The sequence below is a fragment of the Olea europaea genome, unplaced genomic scaffold, assembly GCF_002742605.1.
Source record: "Olea europaea var. sylvestris unplaced genomic scaffold, O_europaea_v1 scaffold1154, whole genome shotgun sequence".
Classification (NCBI taxonomy): domain Eukaryota; kingdom Viridiplantae; phylum Streptophyta; class Magnoliopsida; order Lamiales; family Oleaceae; genus Olea; species Olea europaea.
The window spans coordinates 78,164-100,826 of record NW_019228939.1 but is presented as its reverse complement, the minus strand read 5'-3'; the positions used below and the strand labels follow the sequence as shown (position 1 = coordinate 100,826).

Sequence of the window (22,663 nt, the reverse complement as noted above, 5' to 3'; positions counted from 1 at the left end):
TCCTTTTCCATTTTATAAAACCCTACGTGGCTACCCACTCCTCTTCCATCTTTCTCAAGTCCCTATTTGATTCTCATTACCTGAAAATGAAAATAAGGGGAATAATATTTTTTAGAAAAATGAGTGGTTGAAAAAGAAGGAAAATTTTTCGATTTACATGTAATATTATTTTATGGAAGATTGTGTGGTTGAAAATAGGAGAGAGAAAAATGTAATTTAATGTAATTTAATTTAATGAGGATTAAACAGGGGCCAAATATCTTTCTTTGACATCTTCTAATTCCTCTTCTATTGGAGGTATTTATTTTGGAAAGGTGAATTCAAGTGCATTAGAAATTGATTTATTTGTGTGATTGTGTCCCTTTCTACATTTTTTTTACTGTTTTATTGCTTTTGATTCAGAGGTTGAAGAAGAAAAAAGGAATGCTCTTTCTTCTCTACAGAAGATTAAGAAGGTACAAACTTTGATGCTTAATGTACTAGGCATTAAATTTAGTAATTTGCTTAGTTATATGTTCTCGGTTAGTGTTGGTGATTAAATAGGTGTGATGGATTTAGTTAAGGTAGAAATATAGTTTTGTGCCCAACTTCGAGGTTTTTGTGAAACCCAGAAATTGCTAGTTGGGTCCATTAATCGATGGCCAAGTACGAATCTTCAATCATTTTTATGGATGTTTTATGTCACAATTGAATTTTTATACATATTATTTATAAATAAAAAATGATTATATCTATTTATTTAAATTTAATTCTAATGTATGTAGGTTGAATTTAAAATTTGCATAGGCGAGCCTAAAGATAGGCCTGCTTATAAATCATTTCAGTTCAATACAACTCTACATTGAACGTTTGAGTTACACTTCTGATTTCGAAGGTTTTTTGGTGCTATTGTGTTATTAGTTGATTTGCTAAAAATTTGTTAATTTTGCAGTCTTTATTTAAAAGCAATAATTTACATAGTATTTAATTCAATGTTAACAGTTACGGAGAGATATCTTAAAGGGAAGGCTTCAATTTCTATTGAAGGTCAAAATATTGATAGAAAAAATCCAGCAATGTCGATGTGGTTGCTGAAGATGAAATGGATATTCAAGTTGAAAGTGACACTTTTGTTGAGCGAGGTTTTCAAATTGGTAAAGGAAAAGAAAAGCTTCAAGAGTGCACACAATAAAGTTCGAATTAAGTCACTACAACAAAAGTGGCGTTTTAAGGCATTCATTTACGGCGTGCATCTAGCGCATGTTGTAAAAATAGACCAATTACGACATGCGATATATGTTATATGTATGCTGTTAAAAACCAATGGATTGAACTATTTACGGCGTGCTTTCTTTGCCCGTAAATGTTAACTTTGCACGTGTTAATGTTAACATCAATACTGGAGGGAGAAATCCCATTACAATTAAGCCAAACCACTTCAAAAGGAGCCCTCTGCCTTCAAAGTTGGAATCCCCCGAGTCTTGCTGTCGATGATTGAACCTATAATACTTACAAGTTACACGATTCAACCTATCACCCCTACTCCCTTCTCCTCTAAATTTAGCCCTTGTTGTGAGCCTGTGACCGTTCAATCGAGCTAGATTTCATGAGAATCGCCGCCGCCTTTTGCCTCGCGTGGTTGTCATCCACCTTCCACCGTTGCCATCACAGTCAACCCATAAATGGAGTGATAAGGTTAGTGTAGACTATATGTTATTAGTTTTGATTTTACAGTATTAGTTTTGTTTTTACAGACTCCCTTCCAAATTAGCTATGCTGAATTTGTGATTTTGTGCTTTTGGAAAGTTAGAGCATTACGCATTCTTTTACTCAAGCCCAAATTTTAATACACCTAGCCAACTAATTATCTGCACCAGTTTTGTATGTACTATTGTTCAATTTCCAAAAGTGACCTATAAAAATGTATGAATGACTTGCTTTAAACATGGGTTGCAGTAGTGTTGAATTAAATTTTTGTAATTTTAGCTCGTGTGAAACTTTATTGTCAAAATGATGTACCTAATTGGAACTTAATTTCTATGATGTCCTAATATAATCGTTTTCACTGTGTAATAACAGATTATAACTTAGTAGTGTTGGTATATTATCATGGATAAAGATTGGGTACACTTATCAAGGTTATCTTGTCCTCTTAAATTTAGAATATTTCAAAATATGTCTACAAATATTTTGGATGATTTATTTAGCATTTTTTCATAGAGTTTTAGAGGTATATCAACGTGGTGCAGAAAATTTGTAAATATGGTGCAAGTTAATGTGGGGAACCAGAAAATGTCATATGCCCTTGCAAATGTTGCAAAAATCTATTCCACCAACATTTTAATATAATGTATGGGCATTTGATCATTAATGGCATGGATCCTATGTATACTACTTGAGTGTTTCATGGGGAAAAATCGAATGCAGCGTCATTGCCTCCTCAAAATGCAAAAAATTTAGATACGTATAGGATGTATAGAGATGCATTTTTTCAGGATGACAATATTGTAGAACCCGAGAATGAAGATATTGAGAAAGACTTTTCAAATTTATATGAGGGCGTAGAAATTCCTTTATATCTTGGTTGCACAAAGTATACAAGGATATCAACAACTGTTGTCTTATACAAGCTTAAAGTTACATATGGCATATTTGACAACGATTTCAATAAACTTCTTGATATTATCTGAGATATGCTACCACATGGGAACACCCTTCCTAATTCTTTCAATTCAACAAAAAAGTTATTGAAACCCTTTGTTTTAGGGTATGAGAAGATACATGTATGTGTATATTATTGTTGTCTGTTTAGAAATGATCTAGAGAATTTGGAGATATGTCCCAAATGTGCATCTTCACGATGGAAAATCAATGAACGTACTAAGAAGATTCAGAAAGGGATACCTGCAAAGGTTTTACGATATTTTCCGATTATACCACAATTTAGAAGAATGTTTAGGTCACTTGATAAGGCAGAACATTAATATGGCACTCAAATCACAAAATTCTAGATGGAAAAATGCGTCATCTAGTTGATTCATTAGCTTGGGAGAGAATTAATAATAATAAAAAAATGGCCTCGTTTTGCATCAAAACCACAAAATCTTAGACTTGGCCTTTCTTCTAATAGATTTAATCCCTTTGGTGACCTAAGTTCTAGATATAGTTGTTGGCCAGTGATACTAGTTATATATAATCTCCTTCCTTGGATATGCATGTCTAAGGAAAATATGTTATTGACTTTATCAATCCCAGGTCCCAAGTAACTTGGAAATGATATAGGTGTGTATCTAGATCCACTAATAGAAGATTTAAAGGAGATGTGGAACATTGGTGTTGAAGTATATGATGCATTTACCAAGTCCACATTCAATTTGAAAGTTGTGTTGATGTGGACAATTAATGATCTTCTAGTTTATGTTAACTTATCAGGATATCCTACGAAAGGCAAAGCAACATGTCCAGTATGTGATTTATCCACATGTGTAAAATGGTTGACTTGTAGTTGAAAGTTTTCACACATGGGTCACAGAAGATCTCTTGCACATAATCACCCTTATTAGTTGAAAGAAGCTTGATTTGATGGAAACAATGAGCATAGGCCTAATCCTAAAATATTAACCGGTCGAGAAGTGATGTGTTCAATCAAGAATGTTAGCAATAATTGGAGAAAAATATGGAAAAAAAGAAAGATAAAAAATTAGATTCTAATTGGCCTTGGAAAAAAAAGTCAATATTTTTTTAAGCTATCATATTGGAAGGTTAGTCATTTTAAACTATTTTGAAATTTTTATTTCTTTGCTTAAACTTTTTTTTTTCTAAATTTATATTGTTATTTTTCAGACACTATTTTTGCATCATAATTTGGATGTAATGCACATTGACAAGAATGTTTGCGAAAGAATTCTTGGCACTATTTTGCTCGTGAAGGGAAAATCATAAAATGGGTTAAATTCTCGTAAAGATTTAATCAATATGGGTATTAGAAAGGATCTTCATTTAGAATTGAAAGAAAATACATATTACCTCCCCGTAACATCATATATGCTATAAAAAAAAAGAGAGAGAGAGTTATTTTGTAAGAGGATATTTGATTTAAGATTACCTGATGGTTATAGCTCTAACATTTCAAAGTGTATATCATTAAAATCTCATGATTGCCAGGTGCTCATACAACAATTGCTATTAGTTGCATTACGAGGGCTTTTACATAGAGGACCAAGAACTGCAATTTTTCGACTATGTACATTTTTCAACAAAATATGTCAGAGTCATCGATAAAAATAAATTAAAAAAACTTGAGGAGGATGTTGCTATAACTTTGTGTATGCTAGAAAGGTATTTTCCCCCATCCTTTTTTGACATAATGATTCATTTAACCATTCACTTTGGGCGTGAGGTTCGTATTGATGGACCTATGAAATATCTTTGGAGGTATTCATTTGAGAGGTAAATTACTATTGTAATTTTCTAAGTATTCAAAGTTTTTTTCTTCCAATTCCTTAAATTTTTCATGTCTATCATATGATTAATCAGGTTTATGAACACACTTAAAGGATATGTGAAAAATCATTCAAGACTTGAGGGCTACATAAGAGAGCGTTATTTAGCCGATGAATGTATGCATTTTTGTACTGGTTACTTGAAACAAGTTGCTGAAGTAGGTGTTCAACATACTCAAAATGAGGATTTTGAGAATGAAACAAATATTGATGGACATCCAATTTCTACAGGAAAGTCAAAGACTTTGAGTTCAGAATGTTAGAGGTCGCTCATTGTTATGTGTTGTTCAATAGCGTTGCAGTTGAGCCATATATAATGTAATGAATTTAGTTCATATATTAGTTTAACATTGATTGATGTTCTCACACTTAAAGAAAACACAGCAATTTGTATGACCATTAATTTAATATCAACTGATTAATTCGTCGATGCTCCAAAGTAAATCGAAAATTGATGCTTAGATAAATTGATTTGCAAACTTAAATTGTAGGGCCCCAATGATTAATTATGAGATAGTTAGATCCCTTCCCTTTAGACTGAATCCCATTCCATCACCATCCATTCTTACAAACGAAAGAGTCTCTATCTCTTGAAAATCCCGTTTTCACTAAAAAAAATTCTACTGGGTCGCATTCTAACTAATCTTTCTATAGTCTGTACACCTAACATTAATTAATGTGAATTTATTTGTGAGTTTATAATGATAAATTTTGGGTTAAATCCAAGTAAAATTTGTTGAACAACAATATAATAATTAATACATTCTTGAAATTATTTGATTTTACAACAAACTAAAGAAGCAAATGACAAATTCTGAATCTTTTCATTTAATGTCCATTTCCATTTTCAGAATTACAAATCAATATGAATACAGCTTTTTCCATGAACTCTAGTACAACAAGAACAATCCCCAAAAATTACGAAAAAAATAGAAAATTATATATAAAGAGGGGAGGACAAATAATTATTATGTAAATGATAAATATTTATTAAAATCTCCAGTTTCAGAGTTGAGCTAAGCGACGAATATCCATAGGATATGCATCTGATGGTTTCTCAGCACGATACGATCTTCTGCCGATGATGATATTTGCAGATTCTCCGGGATGGAAAGCATCCCAAAATACATATTCATCTCTATTTTGACATGGTGTTTGAAATGGGAGACATGTTATTTGCCCATTATTTCTTCCCACACCACAACACCCTGCGTTTGTAACCCTAAAACCTGCAAAACCAAATCCATAAATGTTAGTAACAATGTTTTTAAAACCTTATCTCAGCATCTACCAATATACTCCCTCCGTCCCATTCATGTAAGTCGACCTTCCTTATTTTTTTTGTCCTAATTATAGTCTTGTTTCTTTATTGAGAATATTATGTTTTGTTCATTTACTAATATACCTTTATTTAATTTGCCTAATTATAATCAGCTTTTCTCACTTAATCTTGAAATTGTACAAATATAGATAAGGGTGAATTTAAAAAGGTTTTGTCAAAATTTGTTTTTTCCATAACACTAATAAGATTTATTAATCCGTGTGAAAAATAAAACCAGTCAATATAGATGGAATGGAAAGAATATTACTAATATTGTCGATGATCATTTTTGAAATTTTCAAAAGTGATTATTTGCTCTATTATTATTATTATTATTATTCTCTGAAAGCCCCATTCAATAACTTTGTCCCAAGTCCTTCAAGTTGTTTGAGCTGCCTCTAGATATCAATGTAAAAACGTGCATATCACATAGGGAACATGCACTAAAGACTCAGAATAATTTTCAAAGTTGGAGTAATTACCAAAGGCTGAAGGATTGTCAATTAAATCCTGGAAAATCCCATAGGCATTTATGTAGATAAACTTTGCATCCCGTGAAGTGCTGTTGAAGTCATCGACAAGTGCTCTCAGCTTATTGTTGAATATTTGATTTGCGACGTTAATCCTTTGTACACATGTAGAGCCATCAGCACTGTTCTGTGCCAATGCATTTGGACTGCATCCAATTTGACCTACTCCAATTAAAACAAACTTTCTTGCTCCATAATTGTACAAAGTCTGTCCACAGCAAATTTGGAGTCAGTTTCAATTGAAAACCTTAACCAGTAGGAAAAATGAGTCATGGTATTCTTCGCCATTCGTGTTAAACATCGGTCTAGATAGCAATTACATGACATTAAATAATATATTCATTTAAATGTAAAGTCACATGATTCATTTAATTAAACTTGTAAAGTGTAGTCATCCAGACCGGTGTTCTAGCACCAGTAGCATTATTCGTAGGAAATAGACTTTTTTCCATGTGGTGTTGTGCAATGGTAAAAAAGATGAGTTCTGTACCCTTATTTGCTCAGAGTACTCTTGAATGAGAATATCGGCATATTGTTCAGGTGAAAATTGCCTGCCAGTTGAGTAGTAGAGAGGCATGAAATAGTTGTTAAGGTAATCGTTACTCCCTATTCCAACTGAATATATACATTTGGTTAGATAATTTGCAGCAGAGTCTTCATCCCCTAATATGTTCACCACTTGTGCTACCGTGGTCTTGTAATTATTTACCTGCCCAGTAAAATCTATCCGGCCGCCCTACAATAATTTCACAAACAAGATTTAACAACGCGAAACCTTGAAGATAATACTAACGAGTTTATGTGGAAAACTGTTTTTAACTCACCAATTGCTGGCCTGTTTCTGATCTAATTCCCGCAGCTGCTGATGCATAATTCACTCCTCTGAGTATGTCTTCGCCACGGGCAGCAGTATAAGGAGGAATGTAATCATCGAATCCCAATAGCTCAGCTGCATATATACATACGCCACCAGAATTTCAGTCGTATTTTTAAGTCATGTACCTTAAATAAGTCATTTGGAAAGCGAAGCCTTACCAGTGACATCGACTGTAGTTTTACCATTGGAGAATCTTCCAGTTGGTCCATCAGGAAAATCAATTCCATAAGGTAAATAGTTAGCTCTTGCCAAGGATTGGATGTTATTGTTATTACCATTGTCCACCAATGAATCACCGAAAATGAAGTAACACGGAACTTGGGGTTCCGCCATAGCCTGCTCATAATGAAGCTCCACCACGGCCAATGCCACGACACACATCGCCAGCCATCTCTGAATCAGCCCACAACCCATTAAAAATATAAGGCAACAGAATGTTGCAGCAGCAAAAAGAGGAAGAGGCAATAAAGAAAGTAAAGGTCTAAATGGCTGGTTTTGTGTGTGATGAAATTAAAGTAAGGACGCACAATGTGTATATATATTGAAGGTTTAGGACAGAGTGAAGAGATCCTATCCTTTAGATGAGGTTTCTTCTTTGTACAAATGAGTAGTTACATGCATTGATTTCACGCGGATATACAGTGAGATTTCCAAAGAGCCCACTGGCTATGCTGGTTATTGAATTTGAACCAGTCCGGATTTTTGAAAATCATGTACTTTTGAGTAATCAATCTTCCAAGGCCTCAAGATACCTTTCCCCTTTTTTACTTCAATTATTACTTTTTTGTGGTTTGATATGCCATCAAATATCGGATGGCAAGTCTCTAATCCAAATATTTAGATGAAGTCTAAGCCTACTTGGATGATGTATCATCTAAAAGCTTAAACTGAGATACGTTTATTTATTCAATTCTGTATTCTTTCCTTTCATTGCTTTTCTCAAATGCATGCCAAATTTATTTTGCATAACGACGGGATATGCGCACACAACTATTCATGAATCTGTCTTCTTTATTATTTAAAAATTTAAATGATATATTTATTTATTTATTTAAATTTTTATATTCAACAAAAAGAATTGCAAATACATATCCTATGTACACACCTTTTAATTAGCACATGAAAATTTGATCATAACTGATCCCTGCATTAATTAATTACAAGAGTGGCTTGTGTACGTATACCCATTTATAGCAATTCCCCTTTTCCTGCAGGTTCTAAATACCCCGTGAAGAAATTGACCTGCACAGGACAAACTGAATTCACTGATTGGATATGAAGCAGTCAAAAGTTGAATATAAACGTGAGGCCTTCTTCGGCTTCCATCTAAGCTGCGCAAGAAAGGTCCAAACTCAATCTCAAGGAACAGTAAAGTTTTTTCGTAGGGTCTTTCTGTCCAGATACAAGTAGTCCGCGGACATATTAAAATGAATAATGCACATTAGTGATACTAGAGCACTAGTTTAGGTGAATATACTTGATAGGTTCAATTAAACTGATCATGTGATACTGCATTTAAATGAAACTATCATTTAATGTCATGTAGTTGTCATCTAAACTCATACATAATACCAGTAATGTCAAAATTGAAATATATGGGAGTACATTTACACTTTATATATCAATTTTTAATTTTTTTTAATTTTTCAAAAGCTCAATTACTATTTCATTTTAATTGAAAAATTATTTTGCAATTTATTCCTAAAATATATTTGAAAATAAAAAGTTACTTAGATAGACCCTGCTGCAGGAGTTCTTGATATCATTGTGTAAACTCAAAGCAAAATCGGAGAAGATCCAAAGTCGACTCCAAGCAAACAAATTAACATCAGCTATAGTAGATCAAGACGAAGAAGATCCAATGACCAAATCAAACGATTAACCAACCTATTGTGGGCATTGAAGTTTAATGCTCGGTAGCTATAGCAACTAATGTTCGGACAAAGTCAGTATTGTTCAGTAACGTGTGGGCGTGCATAGATGAACATTGGACACTGCTGATCTCCGTGAAAATTCTTCATTCCCGTTACAACCCACATGGTAGAAGAAAGCATCTAATGTACCATTTATTGTGATCCATCTTCTTGCCGACAAAATGTCAACACAAGTTTAAGTAAACAAATTTTCCCTCTTGTACTAATTATTTCTATCAATAAATGAGCTAGATAACAAATCGTACATCTAGGGGTAGCTAGAGGGCTAAGGGTCTGTTTGACAGAATTTTTGAAAAATCAACACTTTTGAGTTCAAGGTACCAAATATGTTACAAATGTGTACCTTCACTATGTTTGTACAATCATTTACACCATGTTTCCACTTAAACTTGATGAACGCAAAGTAAAATTTTCATATACTCGTACCAAGATGGGAGTTTCTTCTTTTAATGAAGGTTAATATAGGCAGTGGCACCATTTCATGCATGTTCAAGGGTACTCACTGCGCTGTAAATCGTATCTATTACATCCTATAAAGATAAATTAATGAACTCGAAACTAAACCATGTTTGGCTATGCTTAAAAGTAATTTAAGTAAATTTTGTTCATTCTTATAAATAGAAAAAGTTACTTATTTTAACAGTAAGACAAATGTTGGCATACATTCAGAATAAGTACTTATTTTTAATTTTAACCAACCAAACAAGAACAGAACTATTATAAGATCAACTTCAACACCATACCAAAGTTATAAAGTCAACTAACACATTAAGTGATTGTACATTAATTAAACAACCCCCTTGACTCTTTACTTTAAATATAGAAAGTGTGGCCAACTAATTAAAAGGGCATGGAAATAAGAGAGGATAAGATAATCAATGTAATTTATTAAGATAGCATTTATTGAACATGTGATCAAGATATTGTGCTTCTGTTTCTATTAAATAGGGCAGTTGAAGGAACAGCAGTGAACGCATACTTGGATGAGCATAATCCGAAATATGACTTTGCCTTCTACTGCGTGGAAGACAAGTTGGCAGCTCAAGCCCCACTTTTCGACGTTATGGACAGGCAAAACCTTGCTGGGATCAATATCAGCATGAATGTGGTCCTCATGCCGCCTGTCCCCGATTTCAATATGGTTTAGCAAGTATTTTATATATATATATATATATATATATATATATATATATATATATATATATATTTCATAGTTAACGATTATAATAATCATCTATATGACAGCTTGTTATTTGAGGCATAGTTTGTTATTTGAAGTAACACAAACTGTCAGATTCACAGTTTCACTTATCAATTAATCTGATTGTATAGATTAATTGATTACAGAATGGAGCCAAAAGAGAGAGGAGATCGGGTCCCACGCATGTATAAAAAATTGACAATAAATTGCTGACCCCACGCATTTGTGTCTTGTATGTCAAACTTCTATGAACCTTCATTCTGTGAATAAAGCACTGCTCTTCACTTATATTTACCAAATATGGGATATGGAGAAATTTTATTAGTACCTACAAAATTAGGGAAAAATCAAGAAGTAAAGAAAAAAGAACTTTGAGTAGTATAGCAAAAAACGGCTTAGAGATTCTAAGGACATTCTGATAATGAATTATGCTAGTTGTACAATATTTGTGTACAATTTGAATGACATTTGAATAGGTGGCAAAATCGAGCTCGTTGATTGTATTAAGTATTGAAGGAATTAATGATAAAATTATGTACCACATTATACAATGTAAAACAGAATGTCAATTAGGATTTAGGATGTATGTGTAACAAAACTGTTCTTGTAATTCCATCGACCTATGCGACTCTCTCTGCGTTGGTCCACCCGAGTCAAATCGTGGAGTTCCCAACAACTCGTTGAGGTCCAAGAGCAAAGGGCCTGGGTTTTCAAACCATCGAAATTCTGAGCCCATAATCCCACACTAGCTTGTAAAAGGACTGGAGGCCCAGTTGGAGCTCAAGTTTCTGGACTAAATAATTGTGAGATAAAAGGGCCTCGGGACAGTTTTCTTCTAAATATTTGTTAGTTGACCAGAAAATAAGTTTCTACCTTAATTTAATCAATTTAGCCCCCATTTGAAAATAATTTATAAATAAATAAAAACGAATGGTGGATAATATTTGTGGGTCCATTAAAATAAGTTGTTTAAATAAATGATTTATATATTTTTTATCAAACGGAAGCTCAATGAAGGGGGAAAATAGTCATTTAATATTTAAAGGATTATACCACTTTGCCAAAAGGATTTTGATAGATGCAGTGATGGAAATGTAGGTGCCAACAGATGATTGGATAAAAAAGTTGATTGTGTTTAAACAATATAATGATAGAATATCATATGATATTATGTCAATTTTTCTATCAACCTATCTGACATTGTAGCATGATTAATAATTAAATAATTAAAATAAATAATAGATAGGAAAAGAATTTTAGAAGAAGTGATGAAAAGAAAATAATCATCTTCCCCAACCCGCACCTCGCCTCCAGTAACAATAACAGCCACCAACCAAAGGGATTTGATTTGGGCCAGAAAATGGGGGAAAAATCCCTCCTTGATGGTGGAGATTATTTTGGACAGATAGATGGCAGAGACAAGAGGATATGGGGTTTGGGATATGTATGGTTGTGGTTCGTGGGAGGGGGTGGGTGTGGGTGTGACAACTTTTATTTTTAATTGATTTTTGTCTTTTCTTTTTAAAATTCTTATAATTCTTCTTCTTCTTCTTCCTCATTTTTTTTTTCCTCACTGTGATCAATTTGGAGAAAAGATACAAGAATGTGAGCTATTATGGGACACATAATGCACAAGTTCAACTACTAGTTATTTGTTGAATAGGCAAGATAATTGGGAAAAAAAAATAATGATTATACTTAACAATAAAATATTTGAAAAGGCTCACTTTTTAAGAGTTCGTTTGGGAGTGATTTTGAGAATTGATTTTTTGATCGTTAGGAGAAAAGTGGGTCCATCTGTAAGAGAAAAAGTCAAATATGATTGTTGGAATAGTAAAATAGCTGCCAAAAAAATCAATTTTTTGGAAAAAAAATTACTCCCAAACATGTCCTAAATGGGAGGATGTAGATTGATCATTATGCTCTTCATGGGATCTGCTGGAGGGCCTGGTTCAAAGTCAGGCCCAGAAAAAGGGCCTATGTGATGCCCCTTATTGGAGGGGTGCACTGGCCCAACAAGTTTTCCCTATTCCTCATTAAATTGGTAAATAAACGTCGTTCTAATGTCTTCTGGCTTTGATTTATGTAAAGGTTTGTTATATAGTTACTAATATTACAAGGTTTGAAACTTGACGGCAATTTTTCTAAAAGCTTTGAGATCTCTCAAAAAGGAGTAGTTTTGACACTTGCGTCATTTTTCTTTAGAAAATTATAAAAACCTCGTTTGGTATCCATTTTTTTCAAAATACACTCTCTTCTTTTCAACCACACATTCTTTATTAAAATAATATTACACGTAAATCATAAACTTTTCATTATTTTTCAACCACACATTTCCCGTCAATTTACTATTCAAAAATGCATTTTTACATGAAAAAATCTCCCAAACACCCCCAAAATATCTTTTTTCAAATTTTTGAATAATGCCTCATTTTCATTTAAAAATCATTATTTTAAATTTTAGCTCACTTTATAATTTTTTGAAAGTGTCTCTTTTTCATTTGAAAACGATATTTTTTTAATTATTTTAATTTCATTACTAAAAGTAACATTTTAGGACAACACTATATTACTTGTAAAATAACATGTGGCTTATCGTGTCACATATTTTTCTTTTGTAGAGTAACATAAATGTTATTTATTTTATTTTGTATTGTAACTTGATGTGTTACTTGTAAGGTAACACTAGATCACCAACTATTCGAAATTCTCTCTCTCCAACGCCATTATAAGTGTTGTTTGGATAAATTACAATTTCATTATAATTTCAAGTCAAAATCAAAAATCAATTTTGACTAAACATTCACAATTACTACTCACTTATTATTCACACATGTCGTATGATCCACCCATTATTAATTTTCATTAAAATCCCACTATAATTCTATCCAAACAATATGTAAAAATGAGGCAATTTATTGTTATTTTACATTTTTCACCACAATGTAGAGTGAGAAATATTTTTTCATAATACAAATGTGAGAGAGAGAGAGAGAGAGAGAGAGAGAGAGAGAGGTAGGTCACACGTTGCATTGAGTGACATGGAATTGAAATATTAGCATTTGTATCCCTTTGACACCGGTCACAAGTCACATTTTTAAACAACTACATTTCTTAACATTCTAACCAACTCAGTTATATGTTGAACCCTAGTATTTAGTTGCCATAGTTGAGTTTGGAACCTTGAACAGATTGTCAATGATAAGCCGGAGGAATTGTCACATTAGGTCACAACAAGTGAAATTCGTGTCTAATTGGTATGAATAGTCCTTGGCAACTGAGACCAAATCTCAATGTTTTCTAATAGAAGGTCAAAGATACGATTTTGGTAAGAGAATTTGTGGGGAGAGAAAGTTAACTAATTTGCTAAATCTAAAGAGATTAAATAGAAATATGCTTTCTTTTCCACCAATAGTCGGATTCTAGTATCTATAATTACTTTTCACACTGTATGCTAGTTATCGTAATGGGTAAAACCACTTTAACAGAAAAATGTTGATAGCTACTTTGACAAAATGAGTGTTGGCGAGATATAATTGGATGGAAAAGTTGAAAGTGCTTTAAACAATTCAATAATATGATACCATATAACATTATATCAAGGATTATGTCGACCATTATGTTACTATAGCATTATTCCCTTCCTCAATGAGAGAAGACTCAAACGTCGATCACGATCCTCTTAAAAGTTAAAACCATTACATTTAGCCATATTGCACAAAAGAATTTCTTTAAAATTTATCATTTTTCTTGTAATAATAACTTGATTTATGCAAATCATAAAACGTTTTGGTATTTCTCAAAATTATAACATTAAACTTTGACAATTGCTAATTTTTCCCGTTAGCCATCTTCTTGCCCAATTAATTCTTAAAGTCCAAATAAAATTTTCAAGGCTAATAAATATTATTGGCACAAAAATGTACACTTCCTGCGTGCATACCATAAATTCTGAAATTTACACTTTCGTTCCTCAAAAATACCAGGATTGTGAATTGACCCCCAAACTCATCAAAACTTACAAATGCTTCTAAACCTTAAATTCCAACTTATAAGCTCATGATTGACCGTAAGATGATAATAGGGGTTTGAAAAATTCATTCGTCCAACTCTTTTTAAATTGTAGTTCGGCTCCTAAACATTTCAAAACTACTAAACTAGCCCAAATAACTTTGTAGCAACTCATGATTGTACCTCTCATTAATTACACTTATGAAATCGTATCCTAAGCATGGTAAAATATCACAAGCAAATATTCAACAATACAAATTCGGGAGATCCCTACACACTGTCAATCGACATCGTCAGCCACCATAATTCATTTGCCATTCGCTCATTATGTTACTAACACAAAATAAAGATAACAAAATATGTTACTAACCACTTGGCTGCTATACCATCCATTCAAACAATTTTCACGTTGTTTTTTTAGTTGGATTGACCACTTCTTTATCTAATTGTATCATTTGAGTTTTAATTGACTTATTTGTTTATTACATATATATGTTGAGCTTCAACTGTATTTTTTCATATTTCAAGTTATCAATTTAATATCATTTGATAAAGGAAAAAAATGAATACATAATTCGTAAATTAAATTTTTTATAAGTATTTTTAAAAAAGAAGTGTTCCGAATTATTGCTGTTTGACTAGGACCTACTCTAAAAAAGTTGAGACATTTCGTGTTAAATACAAATATATTAAGATTTGTTGAATAATATAGAATTACATAAGTCATTTTTCTATTTATTTATCTTTATTTTTGTTCAAGTTTTTCTAATCACTAAGCAATCACATACATTTAAAGCACAATAATTGAAATTTTATTTATTTATTTATTTATTTATTATTATTCTATAAAATTGAATTGATGCAACTATAATGAAATATCTAGTACGCTAAATTAATATTATTAAATACAGGTTCAGGATCAATTTGTATTTTTTCAAAGACTAGGGACCTACCTATTTTTTCTATTTAAAAATAAGAGGACAGTGGTCCTTTTTTGAGCACTAAAACATATAAATCAGTTACGTCCATGTCAAGAACAAACGATAATGACTATTTGAACGCTTAAAACAAGGATTAAAGATCATTTGCACCAAATTCTCAAATATAACGTTCAAACATTAGACAAAGAATAATGAAATAGTTATGTAACAAAACCTTTGTGACCTCCTGGAGGCGAAAGGTGTTCTAGCCGATCGGGGCTTCCTTTCCGGTTGAATCTCCGGCGTTAGAATTAATATGGAATTTTGTAATATAGACTTAGGAAGAAAAGATATAATGAATGTTCAAATAGCCAAAATTCCAAGATTCATAACTGTTTCGCCTTAGGGGTATTTATAGATGATAAGAGCCACGTAACTTCAGAGCAATTATGGTGCCACGTGTCCCACATAGCCCCTTTCACTACCTCTACGTTCTGAGTGCAGGACATCCACCTATCCAACGATTGGTTTGTGTTCGTGATAGTCGTTAAGTGTCCCCATTCGGCCCAATGATGATTTAATGGTTAAGTGTTGTGTCGACCGCATACGGTAGATGGCCTCATTGTGGTTGACAATCCAGCATGGACGTCGAGGGCCTCATAGTGGTCGACGGCCCGTCATGCATGTAGAGCACCTATTGAGTAGTCTTCACCTAGTTGATCATCGTAGACAATTATTAGTGCCATCAAATATCACCAACCCCTACCTCTTGTCTATATTTATTGATAAGGGGTAGCATCTTCATCCCTCCACACATTTTTTTATCTACTCATCTCTTGTTGATAGTTGGTATAAATGAGCATTCCAAGTGGTGTAAGGTGTTGACAACACTACACACATGGCACCCAATGAGTGGGTTTGATTTTTGGGAAGAAATTTTTTCCCAAAATATTCAAATATTTGTTTATATAAAGGGGCGAGTCCCATTTCCATTCATTCCACCTTCAACCAATCCTCTTGCTCCTTCAATAGTCAAGGTAACACTCTTCTCTATCTCCCTTTAGTCTAGGTTTTTAATCTTGCTTTTTCTCCTATTATATATAAAATCGTCATTACGTCTTCCTTCATCGAGAATGAGAATGAGGGAGTGAGTGTGTCGATCGACCCATCGTTGGATGGGCCGATTGACACCCATTCGTATGCCCCCAGGTGGTCGGCCAGCAAGGTTGGTTGACAATCGACTAGCCACCAACCTCTTGACTGGTCAACCGTCGACTACAACAATCCCCATTAAACGCCCCTCATAAGGTCTTTCGTTTGCCCCATGATTTTGATAGCCCGATCCATACAGCTAAACTCAAATATTCCAACCAAGCTCTCCTAAAAAACACGTTGGGTCAATCAAGTCTTTGAATTGAAACTTAGAATTGGTCGGGATCCTACGATTGAGGTTGTTGCTCTTGAGATCCCAAAATGCTATGGCCTCTACAATTTCTAGCTTAAGTTGAAAAAATCTCTTAGTAGATACGATCGTGTTGGTGATTACATTTATAAAGCTCCTAGACCCAAAGAAAGACAATCCGAGTCTAACCCTCGTAAGATTGTTGTGTATAAAGACATCGTGGAAGGTGGTTTTTTATTCTCCATTCATCCTTTTTCGTCTCAATTTTCAATGAATTCTACCTCATCCCTTGCCAAATAAATCCTAACGCATGGAGGAAAGGGTTGTACTTCTTGCATATCTGCCTTAGCAAGAAAATCCCACTTTCCGTAGACCTTTTCAGGTGTGTTTTTGAAATACATGAGTTTACTTAGTATAATGCGTCTGTCTACTTCACCACCAGGGTCTAATTTCGCATTTCTAAATTTAGGAATTCCAACAGCGGGTGAAAAGTCATGGTTCTTCTTTGTTTAATCGTTGACGATTCAATTCCCTTTCGACACAAATTGGTGCCATCCTCAAATTCTTTGTTTCAATAGTTAGGTAGAAATATTTCCCTTCTAAGAGCTCAAATCCAACAAATGACTGATACACCATCTCTTGTACCCGACTTAAGGTCAGTTTTGACTATGCGAATTATGCTAATTGTGGGGATTAGTAGTTCTACTGGTACGTTCTCTTTCCTTGGCTATATTTTTGCACTTATATATACTTTTACCTGCTATTTTTAGGGACTGACAAAATTGTTGCGCATATGCAGATATGGACTTTGACTTGGACGAGGCGTTGAAGACTTTACCCATGCCAATGAGTGATGATGGTTTCGTTCCTAGTGATGGTAGGTTCTTGGATACATTGCTTTTGATTTCATATTTGTATGCACTTTTGCTCGTTCTTTGAGCCTAATAGATTTTACCTTACGTGCAGGCATGGAATTCAACCTAGAAGAAACCGTGAACTCTATGCCGGAGCAGAGGCATGAGAGCGACATGGACCTAACTTCCACTCTGTCAAAGAGAAGAAAAATTGTTGATTGAATTGTAGAGTGCCATGCTGCAGAGGAGATTCTTCAACATTCAATAGATCCTAACGAAACTGCCCATTGCCTGTGCCTAGACGGGATAGCTCGATCCACATTAGGTATGAGCGCAAAGTCTCGCTTCCTAAATTTTGATTTCCCCCCACTCGAGTTTATCATGAGATGGGGATACTTTGGTCTTTGGTGATGCCTGATAGGGCCAAGGCGATCGCGCAGGCGATATAGAAAAGGCTTTGGCAGTCTACACCCAGAGGGTAAGGGCCTATTCTTTTTGCTGTTTTCAGGTCATTTTCAGTTTTTAATTTTTGAAAAAACTAAAAACATGATTGCTTACCTATTTTCATAAGCGGATTTTCAAAAACGAGTTTAAAATTTACAAAGAAAATGGACAATACCAAAAAAGTCGTTTTGGCTGTTTTCAGTTAAGCCCAAGCAACAATTCAAAAACATGAAAAACAGGTTATTCTACAAATAGTGGAATGACTTGGTTGAGTCACAGATTTTTTAAAGGTCATGGGTTCAATTCTGTTTCAGTGCAATTCAATACAAAATGAATTTCTTTTTTATATGCACAATACAATTTTTTTTTTAATAAATTGGTAGATGGTTGGATTTGAAACCGGGTCACCACCATGGAATTCAATGCTTTAACCACAATGGTAGTTGATTTTCTTTTTGTTAGAAGTAATGAACTATATATATATAATAATTAGTTTTCTAGTTTTCAAAATTAGAAAGTAAACGCGTTTTTTATTTTTAAATTTTTGAAACAAATTTTTTTTTCAAAAATGACAAAAAGAACACGTTTTTAACAATCTCAAAATGGATACTCAAACCATAAAATTCAAAATAAATTCAAAACTCAAAACTCAAAACTGAAACATGAAGAGAACATACCCTAAGCATCCTATTGCACTTTCTCTTTCATGTTTAAGTTTGTCCTCTCATACATGTCTAATACTTATCTATCACTTTGTCTCCTTACCTGCTAGGTTGTGGCTCTGCAAATTGGGCTTGTTCAGTCAAGCCGACACCAAGCATAGAAGTTGATGGCCCTTGCCGAGGACAAGAAGAATGAAGCTCATCAGCACAAGAAGAAAGTTTCTTCTTTGAAGAAGTCTCTTGAGGCTTTGGAGGCTCAAGCCTGCAAGCAAGGGACGGAGATTGATAACCTGCGGTTCATTTTGGCTTGAGCTCCAGAGGAGGCTGTGGAACGGTATAAGGCCTTTGCGAAATACTTTAAAGACTTGGAGGCGTTCGTGGAGTAATATAAGTCATCATTAGATTATGCCAAGGCCTTGCATTCATCCTGGGGAAGGTGATTTCGGCGTCCATCAAATTGGCTAAGGAATGAATATCTGTTGAGCATCCTTCTATCGATCATTCGGGTTTCAACAAGTTTCTGGCTCAATGTAAAGGTAGAGAGAGTGGATCCCATCTGTCCAAGGCTTTCGGGAGCACATCACAAGGTGGGAGCGAAAGGACCTCTTACTCGAGTTGAAGCATTCTTTATTTTTGTCATTTGATCATCTTTTGCTTTCCTATTGGTTCGGGATGTGGGCAGAAAATCACACTTCATTTTGTGTATGAATGTTTCCTTATCGAACATTATTGTTGATTAGTTTTTTCCCATCCATCTTGATATATAGACGCCACTTGCTACTATATAAAAGTTAGTTCACCTATTCTCGCAAAACTTTTTTTAATTGATCACATGGTAGCTAGTGGGTGTGGCAATGTCAAATTGCAAAGCCCTCGTGTTGTGTCGAGTTATAGAGTGTCGAGTTCAAGGGTTTAGGGCTCTATTGGACTGTGATACCATATTAAGACTTAGAATTCCGTCTTAAAAGGTTAACATTTTTAAGAAGAGTAATCAATTTTTTTTTTTAAATTAGCTTATGTTTTCATTTTTATTCGATGTGAGATTTTATCCCTTAACATTATGATAAAAAAAATTGATGTCTTTACAAATAATTTTATGCTAATTTCAAACTCAAGTATTTACAAATTGTACATCATGCGAGACTATAAATTATGAGCACCTAGTGGATACACATTACTAAACTGGATCGAGTGTTGAATGATCTTGAGTTTAAAACGTATGATATTAGATAAAATACACAATTATTTAAATTTCTCTTTAACATTTCCTTTTATTTACCCCCAAAACCCTACAAAAGAAAGATGGTTTGAATAAATAAATAGATATATACGACTCTACTGAAAGCCCAAGAATGACTAATCAAGAGGGGTGAATTGGTTATTTAAATTTTTTTCAATAATAAGTGCTAATAAAAATAATTTGCAAATATAATAAAGAGCAAGCAAGATAACTTTGAAAAATAACAAGAGAAAGGGATAGAGAATGCAAACGACGTGTTATGGAGGTTCGATCCAATCACGATCTACGTCCCTCGTTACCAAAATCTCTATCACGAGCAAGATCTTTTTCACTAAATGTGATTGACTTATGGTGCAATCCAACTTTCTACAAAGCTTTCGATAACTTACAAACAAGGAGCACCGATTCTTTTACAACGTTAAACTTTCCAGGATCTCAACATCACCCACAATTCAATCAAAAGTAAACTGTACAAGAGAGGAATCTTCTTCCACAATAAAGATATATTCAATGTTGAGTACAATGGAAAGAAATAGGTTAACACTTTAATGGATGACAATAAGTGAAGCTCAAGTATTAGGTTTGAAGAAAACTTTGATAAATGAATGATTTTCAAAAGTAAACTCAATCAAAAGTTTTTCAAAAGTGAATGAATTGATAGAGATAAATAAAGAGTAGAGAGTTAAAGCTTAAATATATCTCAATTTAATGCTCTTGGAAGTGATCATAATGAATGCAAGAGGTTGGGGTATTTATAGAATCCAAAACGTTAAAAAAATATGAATTTGCGGATGACTCGTCCGGTCGACCGCCTCTTGTTCGGAAGACCAATATAGCCGTTTGTATAGTAAAAATCAAAAATCAAAACAGTCAAATTCTGGATCGTTGAAGAGTCCGGTTGACCGCCTCTCTAGGCGGTTGACCGCCCCGGCAATGCGGTCTTTTCATATTTTGGCTTCGTTTGTTCCAATTTGAAAGTTTTGAAGTGTACGAACTTTTGGAGAGTATTTTTAACTAAATTTTCATAACAAAAATGTCTTTAAAATCTATATATCATTTTTATAACTCATTTTCATGTTTGATAAAAAAGGTTGCATTCGAATTATCTTAGTGCACAAAAATTATTTTTAATACATAGCAAGATTTTGAGCTTAACTATTCTTTGCCAAATATCAAAGCATTAGTACTTTACATTTTGCCTAAGAAATCAAGTCTTTGCTCCGAAGTATGCCTCATCTTGATATTTCATTGATGTCGTCTTTCGTGCTCTTGATCTTGATCTTTTTTGGAATTTATCTCTTAAACTTTTTGTCTCGAATAATTTGACTTGAATACATGATTTTCACTTTGATTTTCATTTGAAGTCCGACAATAAATGATTGATTTGAACATTGAACCATCATTACTAAAAAGAATTTGTTAGAACTTGTTCGTTATGATCAAAACATTGAGGATTAAGTCGACCATATGCCAACATCTACAACTTCAATTAATAATGGAAAGGGAAAAGTAACCTCCTAAACAACAGGAAGAATTGTTCAAATACTAGTAAGCGAGTCCTATTTTGGTAGTGTCATAAATGTCATGACTATTTGTCAACACGATTTTTTAGATTCAGAATGTTGATTAACTGAATGAGTAATTAGCACTTAATATCCTTATTTTTCACTATTATTGTGAAAAACGTTATTACTTTTTATCTATTTTTTTGGCATTTTTACCCTTATTTTTACCATTCATCACGCAAAAGGTCCTTTTAATCAATTTTCTCAATAAAAAAGTTGTGAAATGATAAATATACCATTTATTTAAATAAACTAAAAAAAAGGAAAAAAGAAAAAAAAAACTAATTACAATCATAATCTCAAATTTAAAATAAAAATAAAAATGCAACGAGTCTCAATTAAATTATTAAAAATGTGATTAGCACATAATATCCATCATACCTTTCACTATTACTGTGAAAAATGTCTATGCGTTTCATTATTATTATTATTATTATTTTTTTGCTTTTTCACCTTTGATTACATATTTAATTCCGCAAACCATCTTCTCTATCTATCATTCAATTTTTCAATAAAAATGTAAAATTACGTATATATCCTACGATTTAAATAAAATATAATAAATTTTTTAATTTCAATTTTTTAATAATATTTGGGACTTGTTTGGACTTTTTATAATTTTTAAAATTTCTAATTTTTTAATAATTTATTTGGAACTCGTTTGCACTTTTTAAAAAAAAAATAAAATTAGAGCTATGATTGCAATTAATTAATTATTTATTTTTTAACAAATTTAAATAGGAGGGTATATTCGTTCTTTCACAATTTTTTTTATTGAGAAACTGAATGAAAATAGATAAAAATTATGATTTACGCAATCAAATGCCAAAAAAAGAAAGGTGAGGACTTTAAAAAAAATGCAAACGAGTTTCAATTAACTTATTAAAAAGGTAATTAGCACATAAAGTCCATCCATACCTTTCACTATTTTTGTGAAAAATGTCTATACATTTCAATTTTTTTGCTTTTTCACCCTTAATTACATATTTTAATTCCGCAAATCATCCTCTCTATCTATTTTCATTCAAATTTTCAATAAAATTGTAAAATTACTTATATACCCTAGATTTAAATAAAAAAGAAAATTATTTTTTTACTTTATAATTTTTTTAATAATATTTGGGACATTTTTGGACTTTTTTAATTTTTAATAATTTATTTTGAACTCGTTTGCACTTTTTTTTTTAAAAAAAAATAATAATTTCTAAGTTTTTAATAATT

At 32.8% G+C, this 22,663-nt stretch overlaps 1 protein-coding gene across 1 annotated transcript; it reads right to left on the bottom strand.

Moving 5' to 3' along the window:
- Window positions 1-5,317: 5,317 nt before the first annotated feature.
- LOC111373693 (GDSL esterase/lipase At5g45670-like) lies at window positions 5,318-7,938 on the bottom strand. The gene is made up of 5 exons (XM_022996259.1): window positions 7,368-7,938; window positions 7,157-7,281; window positions 6,823-7,068; window positions 6,285-6,540; window positions 5,318-5,710 (listed from the first exon to the last, which is right to left on the bottom strand). Exons 1-5 carry the CDS (start codon window positions 7,621-7,623, stop codon window positions 5,487-5,489), a joined length of 1,107 nt encoding a protein of 368 aa, XP_022852027.1. The 5' UTR covers window positions 7,624-7,938; the 3' UTR covers window positions 5,318-5,486.
- Between the last annotated feature and the right edge of the window lie 14,725 nt (window positions 7,939-22,663).

Excerpts from the sequence above, each read along its gene's own strand:
- LOC111373693 (XM_022996259.1), bottom strand. The coding sequence starts at position 7,623 with ATGGGTTGTGGGCTGATTCAGAGATGGCTGGCGATGTGTGTCGTGGCA. Across the intron at positions 7,282-7,367 it reads AACTACAGTCGATGTCACTG|CTGAGCTATTGGGATTCGAT; the intron begins GTAAGGCTTCGC and ends GTATATATGCAG. Across the intron at positions 5,711-6,284 it reads TGACAATCCTTCAGCCTTTG|GTTTTAGGGTTACAAACGCA; the intron begins GTAATTACTCCA and ends TTGGTTTTGCAG.